The sequence below is a fragment of the Balaenoptera musculus genome, chromosome 1, assembly GCF_009873245.2.
Source record: "Balaenoptera musculus isolate JJ_BM4_2016_0621 chromosome 1, mBalMus1.pri.v3, whole genome shotgun sequence".
Taxonomy (NCBI): Eukaryota; Metazoa; Chordata; class Mammalia; order Artiodactyla; family Balaenopteridae; genus Balaenoptera; species Balaenoptera musculus.
In genome coordinates, this window is record NC_045785.1 from 96608597 (window position 1) to 96619897 (window position 11301).

An 11301-nucleotide genomic window follows, 5' to 3' on the forward strand; every position below is an offset into this window, starting at 1 on the left:
CCCAGCCTAGGGGAGCTCAGAACACTCGGTGGGCTTCCTGGACTTCCGTTCCATCTCCCCTCCAGTGTCAGTTCAGCCACAAGCTTATTTCAGCTCTCTCACTCCCCTTCCCATGCCGAATTTTCCCTTCCAGATGAGCCCAGCAACCCTAGAGCTGGGCTTTTCCCTTCCTCCTTGTACCAGCCGAAGCCACAGGGACCCCGAGCAGGTGACAGAGCCAGGCATGGCACACATCGAGGGCTGGCCGCAGGCCCATCTTCCCCTAGCCTCTAGGATCCCTGCTTGGACCCCAGGCACAGAGCAGCCTTAGAGCAACCAAGTGCCAAACCCTGAGGATACACAATCACCTGGTATAAAAAATACTGCCACTTTTATTATTATGCTGGGCAGCACATTTTTTACAAAAGTACCTTTACAAAAGTGGGGTTTGGAATCTCAGGGGCTGAGTCTGTGGAAATCTGTTTTATTCTTACCAACAGCCAGTGAGTAAACCAAGGGAGCCTAAGGTTTCCATGGCATTGCTCTGGCCTGATCTCATGGAAGAGAATCCAAATATTTGGTGGTTTCTGGTGGAATTTCTACCCCTTGGAGGGGGAAGAGGACTCCATAGCATGTTGCAGGAGGGGGCACATGTTGCAGGTCAAGAGTAGAGATGGCTGAGCAGGGGAGAAGGGGTACCTTTTACACTGACCTCCAGTTTACAGGCCCTTGTCAGTGCCAGACGCTGGGTGCACGCCCCCTTGTGGTGGGAGGGGGAAGTGAGGCCGGCCCTAGGTTGTCATACAAGACTGGTTTCCCCTAAGAGGCAGGGAGCGCCGCCCAGTTCAACCTGTTTCGTCCTCCCATTTTCCTGCATTCCCTGAATGAAGTGCCAGTTAAGTTGTTTCAGCTGGAGGGATGACAGTTAAACTCAGACAAAGTCTGAAGGAAGCAGGGCAGTATCTTTTTCCCTCTGGCCCAGGGTTTGGGGGAGGGGACCCAGTGTGTGGTAGGAAGAGTCCTACCTGCTTTGAAGCCCCTTTTCTCCTGGGCAACCTCACCTTATTCTAACAGAAAAGATTCTGTAGCTTGTTCCCTGCGGAAGCCTGAGGGTCCCAGCTGCTCTGCCGGGGCCTCCAGGAACCATCTGGGCCTTGGAGGCAGAGGTGTGTCCTCTCTGGCATCCAGGCCGGGGTGGGGTGGGAGCAGCTGGAAACAGAAACGGGGTTGGGCAGCTCAGTCTGCTTGTCCACGTGACAGATCATGTGGTCCAGTTCAGCAGGCTGGGTGGCTCCTTGGACTTCACCCTGAGTGAGATGAGGCTTGGAGACTTATAGTCGCCATCCGGGGAGGGCTCAAAGCTGGGGCCCCCTAGGGCAGGGGAAAAGCCATGGATGGAGTAGATGCCAGGGTGGGCTCCAGGAGAGGCTGGTACCCCCATGAAGCCAGCCACATTCCCATGAGAGTGGGAGTATGGAGACATGCATGGGGAGGGGATGCCCTCTGGAGACATAAGGCAGGGCCCCCTGGGGCTCCCAGACCCTGGACTGGGCCACAGGGAGTTCTGCAGCTGAAAAGAGAGAGAGAAAAAGAAAGCCCATGAATCGGGAGCCTGGGGGGCCTCCTTACCTAGGGACTCTCTCATTGCCCTTACGGCTCCAGAAACTTTACAAGAAAACTCCACTTGGTCCCGGTCTAGAATCTGCTCCCTCCTACCCCCAACACTTGCAGTGGCATCTCAGAAGGCCCCTGCCATTACATCTCAAAATGAGATTTCCTCTAGTGATTCCTTTGTACCAACTGCTCTGCATACATCATGAGACTGGTAAAAGCCCATTTTGCAGAGGAAGAAGGGATTTACCCACAATCACTTGGAGCCCTAATGCTGCTCCAGGTCTCCCTGGGGCCACAGTTCACACTCTTGCTGGCTTCCCCATGGAATTGCCAGGCCCCGAGTCTGGGTGGGGAGGGGTCTCACCTGGGGATGGCTGTCGGTTCGGGGCAGCATGGAGATGTCATAGGCAGACGTGAAGGGGTTCCGCCCCTCCTGGATCTTCCCATAACGCTCACGCTTCCGCCACTTGGCTCTGCGGTTCTGAAACCAGACCTGGGGGCAGGTTGGGAGAGGTTGAGGGGGTGATAAAGCAGCCCTGAGGCGTGGAGCCCACTGGGGAGAGAGTTGATGGTTGCATCCTCCTGTGGGGTGGTGGGGAGCTGGCTCCAGGCTGGAGGATCTTGAGTTGCAGGAACTTATAAATTCACATCATCCTCAGGGCCAGGGAGGGAGCTGGGATGGGGCCTAAGAGAGGCCCAAGCCCAGAGCGGGTTTATTGGCCCCATGGGCCCTCCCCCACTCCCGGGGCTGAGTCACTCTCTGGTTCTCCAGCCTGGCTGTGTCTGGTAAGGGTATCATTGGGGTCCGTGGCCTCAGAGGCCCTGGACCAGTACACGTCTGTTGGGTTTCTAGCCCCCCTGCCTCATCTCTTTCCCAGTGTTCCCACCTTACCGCATCTGAGAAATCTTAAAGATATTTCTGTTCGGGTCCTGTCCTGCTTCTGCTTAAACTCTCAGTGGTTCCCGGGAGACCTCGGCCTAGAGCCCAGCTCCTTCACAAGGCCCCTTGGCACTGACCCCTGCCCCTCCCCACAGCCTCATCTCCTGTCAGGCAACAACACTCAATTCTTCTCAATTCTTCTTAGCTGCCTCTCACCCCAGCTCGCCTCTAAAACACTCTGCTATCTTGCTCCTCCTGCCTTTGCCCACGTTTTCCCTGCCTGCGCTACCCATCCCCCCCATACATCTGAGCTGGGCACCCTCCACTGGACTTCCTAAATACCCCAGCATTGCTCTCATTATACTTACCACATCCCACTACCATTATCTGTTTTGGAATCTGCCTTTCCCATTCATTTGTGAGCTCTTGGCGGGTGGGATGGCATACCCGTGTGCTGTGCACATATCTGGGGTGGATTTGTCATCTGGTATGTGCCCTATGCGTATTGGTGCACGTATTGTGTATTTCTATCATATAATAAACTTTTATGTGTCAGGCTCTAGGCTGGACATTGGCAATATCAAAACCAAACCAAACCCAAAAAATCCTCCTGCTTTCCAGGGATTTAGCTGGGAGCCACAACAAAAGAAGCTGCGAGTGTGTAAAAGTAACCCTACCTGAGTCCCTCACTCCCCACACCGCCTCTCATGCAGGCAGGATCCCAGAGCAGGCCTGGGGCGAGGCTGAGGAAGGACCCGCAACCGGCTCTCCTTTCCCTACTCTCCCTTCCCTGCAGGAGATGAAAGAGCCTGGAGTTGCTGATCACTTTTCTGGGAATTCTTCCCTGTCACCACCCGCTCTCCCCTCCTCGCTCTGAACCTGCCCCCTGCACTGTCCCGTGTGGTCCCCTTATTCCTCCCAACGGGGTGAGGTCTATGGGTGGTGTCATGCGTCTGCCAAGCATCCCTACTCTTGGGCTTCAGTCATCACGGAAGCTTCTAGACTAGGTCTGGGGGGCCTTGTGGCCACGCCTCCACACTTTTAGGGTTGAAAAGGCCTAGAAGAGCAGTGGGGTAAGTGTGCTCCGCTTCCCCAAAGCAGTTGCACCGGGGCAGCTATTCAGAGTCCCCCCACCCCCACTAAGGCCTGCTGGGGTGTCTGGATAGGTGACATTTGGACTTCTACGGCTTATGTGGTCTGGGGTTACCTTGAATGCTGGGCCTCTTACCCTGATGGCCCCAGGCCCTGAGGAGCCCTGGGGAACAGTTCTGGAAGTCTGTTTTGGGTTCCACCTGGTAGGAACATGGAAGCAGGAAGACCCAGCAGAGAAGGGGAAACAGCCCAACTCCCTCTCATCCGATGTTGAATCCAGCTGCAGGGCCTTCTCTGCTAGGCCGCAGCTGGCCTCTTTATAGACTGACTGCTGGTTCCCATATTCTGCCAGAGCTGGCCCCTGCCCCAGTGCCCTCGGAGCCTCTGGAGGGGCCCCACCCAGATTGTGATAAGCGTGAGCTCTGCCCCTACTGAGTCTCCTCTGCCGGGAGAGGGACTGTCCTCTGCTTAGAGGTCACCTCCTCACCTTTCCCAAGAGGCCCAAACCCAACCCTTCTCCCGGTGCCTCTTATTTGGCGTCAGGGAGCCTGCTGCATATCAAGCAGGTTCAGAGCAAGGCAGCAGTGACCATCTTCCTCTTGGGCCAGACTCTTATTGAAGCCTCCTTTTCCATCCCCACCTCCTGTCTGCCACCTTCATGTTCTTGCTCACTTCCAGCATGCCTTGGACATGGATTCCCTTCCCTTCTTCCTTTCCCAGCATTCCTCCATCCTCCCACCCCATCTACACAGGCTGGGCTCCACCCTAGTGAAGCTGGCAACAGCCCCATCCCGCCCCGGGGCCTGATTTCTGTTGGGGAAGAGTTTGTTGTGGGTAGGGGCTCCCGGACAGGCTCTCCCAGCCAGTCTGGGAGTTGGCAGGACTGAGGTCACTGGTTCAGGATGGCTTTAAGCATCACCGATCCTGAGACCCCCGGCAGGGACCCTCCCCACTCTGGGCAGCTACCTTGGGAGAAGCCCTGATTCGTGTTTTAGCATTTCACGTCTTCCAAAATGCACACATCTGTGATCCTCAAAGATTCTCCTTATGCAGGTAGTACTATCATTCCCTTTTCTTAAATTGGGAAACCAAGACAGAGATTCAGTGACATGCCCCAAGTCACCTGGTCACCTAGAAGTGGCAGAGTTAGGACTCCCATACAGGTCTTTTGACTCCAGGAGCCTGTCACCCCCATCCCATGCAGGAGCCTCAACTTGGGCCGCAAGCCTGTGGCTGCAGCAGAGCAGGGCGTGGAGGGGAGCCCAGGAGGGCCGACGGGGGCAGGCCGACTCTGTGGTGCCAGCGTCCACCTCTCCCAGCCCCTCCGTGGCCCGGCTTATGGTCTGGATGATTGAGGCAGCCAGAGAGCCCTGTGGCCGGAGTGCCCTCACCTGTACCCGGGCCTCGGTGAGGTCCGTGCGCAGAGCCAGCTGCTCCCGGGCATACACATCAGGGTAGTGGGTTTTCTGGAAGACTTTCTCCAGCTCCTCCAGCTGGAACGTGCTGAAGGTCGTGCGGTTACGGCGCTTCTTGCTCTTGTTCTTGGCCAACTCCATGGAGTCAGGGAGTCCCGGGGACAGAGGGACACGCAGGCTGGCCAGGCAGGGGCCTGGGGAGCCTGGCAAGTTAGAGGGCCCGTCTCGGGGGCCCCCTCGGCAGTCCAAGGGCAGCTGGGGGAAGCTGGCAGCTTTGGAGGCCTTCTCCTCAGCTGCAATGGAAAACACAAAAAGGAGGATGGAAACCGAACCGGGGGGTTTTGTGGGTGGAATAGAGGGAGGGGGAAGAACGTTGACGCTTCAGTCCCCGCCTCCCCCTTCCTTTTTCCTCCCGTCCTCCTGGCAGCCACCCTTCAAGGGAGCCTGGCATTCGGAGGCCTGCCTGCTGAGCCTCCAGCTGGGGAGGGGGCCCTGGGGAACCATGTGCTCTGTGGTCTGGGCGGATCTGCTGGGGACGGAGGGGGGTTCATTTCGGGGAAGTATTCTGTGGTGGCGCATCCCACAGGGCGTGGAGGTGCCAGGATTGATGCCATGGCAGGGCCTAGCACAGGGGCGGGAAGAGGGGGTGGCCTCCTTGCCCCTGACTCTGCAGGCCTTGGCTCCCATGCCCACGCCTCTGCTCCAGGACTGGATAGGGACAGGGATACTCAGACCACCTTTGGCTGATCTGGCTGGGCCTTATTCTCTGAACCCCAAGTCTCAGGACAATGTCAAATCCCCCTGCCCTGGGGTGTGAAAGGCAAGATGGGGCAAAGAAGCTTCAAGAAGGATTGTCAGATTCCTCTGAAAATACTGATGTTTGGGCAAGGACTTAAGCTCCAGCATTAGAGAGCAGGAGATAGGAGACAGGCTATGCTCGGAGAAGGAGAGGTAGGGGACAGTGTGGAAACAGGGCACAGTTCCATAGCCCATCATTCGTGTCATCGTCTGCCCCTCCCCTCCCCAGGAGTTTCTGATGGCTCCCCCATTGCCCACGATTAACAAGCAGCCCCACTCTGACGTGCTAGCCCTCACTCAGGAAACTTGATGGAGCTCTACCACGACTGGGGCATGGTGAAAAATAGGTCACCCTGATCACCCCGCCCTCTCCCTCTGGCAAGGACCCCCAGCAGCGTCGCCATGAAATCTCTTCTTAACAGTCCTCTGGGATGGCAGAAGCAGCGCCACAAAGATGCCCCACTGATTCACACAGCCTCTTCCCTGGCCCCAGGCCCATCCCCAGTGGGGGCCTGGCCCCCAGGAGGCCCAGCGAGCTGGCACCAAGAGGCAGTTTCTTTCCCAGGACTTAGTGTTGGGATCACAGCTTGGGGGGTGGGGGGTGGGGGGCGGGGATAGAACTGGAGAGAAGGGCTCTGGGGTTCTGGGTCTGACGGGTTCCTGTCTGCCTGTGGAGGACAAGTTGGGCGAGGTCCCCCCAAGCTGGAAGGTGGTGGGTGACCTCCCAGGACCACCCAGGCTGTGAAATAAGCTACGCTTCACGAGTGTGTCCTGGAGGCTGGGGAGAGTCAGGGAGGGCCTGCCCTCAGGCCGGTGCATAGTGACAGCCCAGACACCAGGCTTCTTTCATAATTCAGGTGGAGCATAGGTGGGGAAAATGCTTCAGTCCCTGACTTCTATTCCTGGGCAACACATTTTGGTTCTGGGGTAGTTCCACCTGGTAGGACCTGAGGAAGGAGAACTCAATGGAAGTTGAGCCAAATAATTTTAAATGGTCAGGAAGACCAGGGAGACTGGGAGGGGGCACTGTACACACAGCAGGCCTGAGAGGGAGGGGTCTCGGTATCTTGGATTCAGAGGGAGGGACAGCTGGACTCCAGGCAGAAAAGGGCGAGGGTGTCTCAGGGACGGGGTCAGAGGAGCACTGATGTCACTGCAGAGGGCTCCCCAAAGCTCTGGGGCTTGCTCATCTGCCTCTTGGGCCCTCAGTGACTGTCTCAATAGGATCTGCCCAGATTGGAAGTGATCAGACCTGGAGCTCTGGGACTTGCCTTCTTGACCTTAAGCCACCCAGCTACCAGGGTAAAGGATGAAAATGCAGCAGGCCGTCTCAGAATAGCTATCCAAAAAAAGAGCCAAACCTGCCAGCCCCTGCTGGCCTCCTGGGAGTCGGCCTCCCAGGACTGCCCATTCTGCAGCCCTCTCAGAGGACCACAGAACTTCTTCCCTTTTCATTGCCATTGTCCTGGAACCTCCATCCGCCTGGAGGTCTCCAGTGTAAGGGCAGCAACCCCCCACTTTGGAGACAGGGGCATGCCTCATAGAACACCAAGCAGCCTCCTGAGGAGCAAGGCCCAGAGGAGAAAAGAGATGGAGGTGGGCTAAACGAAGGGCAGCGATCAAAGAAAGGCAGAGCAGGAATAGAAGCCAGCAGTTGGAATCTAAGCTTATCAGGGGAAAGATGCACTGTAAGCCCGGAGCGTGTTTAAGATGTGCACAGGCTCTGTACAGGAGTCACTTGTGCCTGGTGGGGACACTGGGTGATTAAGAGGGTAGTGCTCCTGTTGGAGATAGGAAGCCTCGGAGCTCAGCACTGGGGTGTCCGTGGCCTGCACAACCGCAGAACCGCAGCAGCAGTCTGTTGGGCCTGAAAGACAAGAGTCAGGAGGAGCACCAGCAGAGCTCTGTCCCTGACTCGGCTCTCACACCCCGTGCACTCCCCCACGCGGGGGGCTGCCAGAGCCCCTAGCGGCTGCCTCGAAGCCTTGGCAGGTCGGGAGCCGCACAGCTCGGGCTGCCTACCGGGAGCCCCGCTGGCCCCATGGATGGCGTCCATCGACGCCGCAGGACCAGCCATCCGGCTTTCAGCTTTCGCGGCAACCTTGCTCCACGCGCGCGCGCCCTTTCCCAAGCGACCCGCAGAGCTCTCTGAAGCCTGGGCTTCCGCTGCTCCGGCTGAATATCCGAAGCTGGTGTGGACCTACACGCCGTTTGTAAACCCCCAGTGGGGCCTTGGTGCTCTCCCTCGAGGTTCCCAGTCTTGCCCTAGAGGCCTCAGCCGGGGCCAACGGCTGAGGACTCTTCTCGAAGTCCGCGGCCGGCCCGGAGACCACGGTCAGCCTGGTTATCTGGCTCAGGGCCTCAGCGGCGGCGGGCGCGTTCCGAGATCAAGAAGCCAAGCTAGGGGACAGACCCCGGCAGAGCAGGAAGAGCCAGGCACTTCTCCGTCCCTCTGAGCAGCCACGCGCTGAGGGCGCGAAGATGGCTGGCGCCGCCAGGACGCGACCGCGGGGCAGACCGGGGCTGGGCGCTCTCCGCACAGGGCGGCCAAGGGCTGGAGAGGAGCGCCGTGCCAGGCTCTCGAGCGCGCAATTGCCCGGCCTCGCAAGGATCGCGCAGCAGATGGGCGCAGCTGCGCGCTCACTGGTCTGAACTGGAAACGCTCGGAGCTCGTTATTTTAAAAGCCAAGAAATTAAGCGGGTTCCCCCTTTGACCAACATTTCCCACCAAGCAGACCGCGCGGCCCCAGTCCCCGGGGCTGTCCCTCCCTAGCAGCCCAGTTCTGCCACACGGACGCAGGCCACCCGCCCGCCTGCCGAGTTCAGGCCAGGGCACTGGGGAGGCCAGTGGCGGCCGGGGTGTCTAGCCAGTCTCGGCTCGCACCCGCCGCGCCTCCTTTTCGTTTGGTCTGTCCTCTGCTCAATTGGAATCGTTAATTTCCTTCTCCCACTTGTTCCCATTTTGCTATTTTCTACTCTTTCAGGATGTCCTTTTTTTCTTTCGTATCGTCTGTCTGCTGCTTCTCTCTTCCTCCGTTCCCTCCTTCTCCATTTACCCGCTTCGTTCGATCCTCCCCTTGCTTTCTTTTTTTCATTCGTTCATTTATTCCTTTCCGTTCTGCCCAGTTCGCCGACCGCCTTTTAGCTCTCCTTCTTTCCTCTCTCCTCTGTTGTTTTGTCCAATTTCCTTTTCCCTCTTTTTGGTGGTTGTTTACACTTTTTGGTTTTCTTTCCACGCATTTCGTTGTTAACACCCTCGCCGTCGCTAGATTCCTCCCCGCCGCTCGTTCTGCTCCAGCGCTCTCCGTAGTTTGCTCGGCGCCGGGGCCGGGGCCGGTCGCGATCCTGGCGGTCCGTGCGGGATCCGTCGCGCCCAGCAGGGACGCGGACCTGCAGGGTGGGTCCTGCTGGACGCGGCGCGCCAAGCCAGGCCGGGTACCTGTCCCCGGCGGTGCTCACGGCGCTGCGCGGCCGCCGCCGTCTGGCTGGGATCAGAGGAGCCAGGCCAACTGCTTCTCATTAAGTCCCAACTGTGGTTTTTATCAGGAGAGCCTCTTTCAAAGGGCACAGACACGAAGCTCCGCGGACTCGCTCATTTCCTCCGCTGACCCCCACACACCTCCCAGCCCTCCCCTACACATTCCCACCGCCCCGACTGGGCGAAGGCCCGAGCTGCCTGGCCTCTCCGAGGAGGCCCGCGAGGCGCCAGCGGGGCGGAGGCGGGTTGCAGCCGATCTCGGAGGATCCAGCTCTGGGCCTAAGCTGCGGGATGTGGCAGCAAAGATGAGGCGGGCGCGGGCACCGACATTTCCACAGGTCAGCCGGTGCAGCGGGCGGCGGCGGGGTTGCGAACCCGCCCGCCAGGCCCCGGAGTTCAGGCGCGTTCTTGGGAGACGGCGCGGTCCAACTGGCCTTAGCGAATAGGGCACCGGCCCAGGAGCCGGAGGCACCCAGGGGTTAGGCCCGCTCCCGACGGCCCCGCGGTGACGATCCAGTGCGAGGAAGCCAAGACTGCGAGAAGGGCGGCCATCGCCGTGCATAACGACGGGGAGGCCAGGTTAGTCTGGGAAATAAGAACACAGTTATTCCGTATTGAGAACGGCCCCGGCACTGCGGCACTAGCCGCGGCCACTGCGCCGAGCGCCTAAGGCGCAGGCAGCAGCGCCTTTCCCGGGGAGGCCAGGCCGCAGCCCTCGGCTGAGTCCCGGCGTGGCCAATGTAGGTCGGGGCCCGCCTCAGGGCCCTCAGCGGGCGCCAGACACAAAAGCCGCGCTTCTCTCCCCGCATCGGGGCCAAGAGTTAAGTGTAGCGCCCGGGCCCTGGGCCCGGTCCGGGCTTCGGGGTCGGTGTCAGTTCCAGCCTAACTCCGGCCAAGCACGATCTCTCTTTCCCGGTTCCGGCCGCCTTCGGGCCCGAGTGGGCCCCGGGCCGTCGCCACTCCACCCTCTCTCGACCTCCCGCCTCCCATTCCCGCCACCAGAGGCACGCGTGGCTCTGCCTCCCGCACCGCGCTGGCTTTCGCCCGGCCGGGACCAGCGCCGGTCCGGCTTCAGAGGGAGCCGTGGCGAAGGGCGAGAGAGGTAAAAAGTTAAGAATAGGCGAGCGGGAGAGGGAAGCGGGGAGGCCCCTGCGGGCCCGGGGGTGGAAGACGGAGAGCTGGTAGGGGCTGCGCGCTACGCCCCGCGCCGCGCTTTACCTTCCGCGGGGCCCTCGTAGAAGTGGCCGCCGTTGAGCGCCGGGCTGGGGCCGAGGTCCTGCAGGTACTTGGCGGGCGGCTTGGCCGGCTCCGGGAGGTAGGGCTCCAGGGGCCCGCAGGCCGGAAAGCGGGTCAGCCGCGGGCCGCGGGGTGGCGCGGGGTGCAGGTGAGGCGCGGCGGCCGGGGTTCCCTGGGGGCCCGGAGGCTCATCCCCGGCGGCCGCGTAGGGGCGAGGCCCGGGCCCCACGCCGAAAGGCGCGCAGCTCTCCGGGTCCATGCCGGCTCGGGGCGCACAGGCCGCCGGGGGCTCCGGGGCTCGCGCTGCCCGCGCGGCCTGTGAGCGCCCGCCAAGGGGGAGGGACCTGGGCGCGGGGGCGCGGAGCCCCCGGGAGCGGCGCGCGCCGCGGGGGGCGGGGGACAGGGGAGGGGGCCGCACTCTGACTTAATGCTGGAACCATCCACGTCACGTGCGGCCCCGCGCGGGTTAACCCCTCGGAGCCCGGGAGCCCCCTGATTCGCTCCAGTCGCGGTATCAGAAGCAGTTGGAGAGGGGGAGGAAAGCACCCCCTCTCGAGGGCAGGGTCCCTTTTGTCTGCCCATCTTGGTGAGTCCCTTGTTTAGAACAGCACCCTTGGCCCTGATATCTGGCCCGGAGGCTCTTGACCCTGGAGGGGTGAGGCAGTTCGGGGGTAGAGACCACCTCCACCCCCAACAAATACTTTTAGGCCTGGTCTCCTGACATTAGCCTGGGATAATGGCCAGGCAGCAGGTAGGGGCTGGGCTGGGACTTTATCTAACTCTCTTTACTGGGAGTTGGAAAAACTTGC

At 60.2% G+C, this 11301-nt stretch overlaps 1 protein-coding gene across 1 annotated transcript; it reads right to left on the reverse strand.

The window, feature by feature from the left end:
* Positions 1 to 388: 388 nt before the first annotated feature.
* Positions 389 to 10751, reverse strand: ALX3 (ALX homeobox 3). Its single transcript, XM_036840204.1, has 4 exons — positions 10475 to 10751; positions 4957 to 5273; positions 1958 to 2086; positions 389 to 1549 (listed from the first exon to the last, which is right to left on the reverse strand). The coding sequence occupies exons 1-4, from the start codon at positions 10749 to 10751 to the stop codon at positions 1241 to 1243; spliced, it is 1032 nt and encodes a 343-aa protein (XP_036696099.1). The 3' UTR covers positions 389 to 1240.
* Between the last annotated feature and the right edge of the window lie 550 nt (positions 10752 to 11301).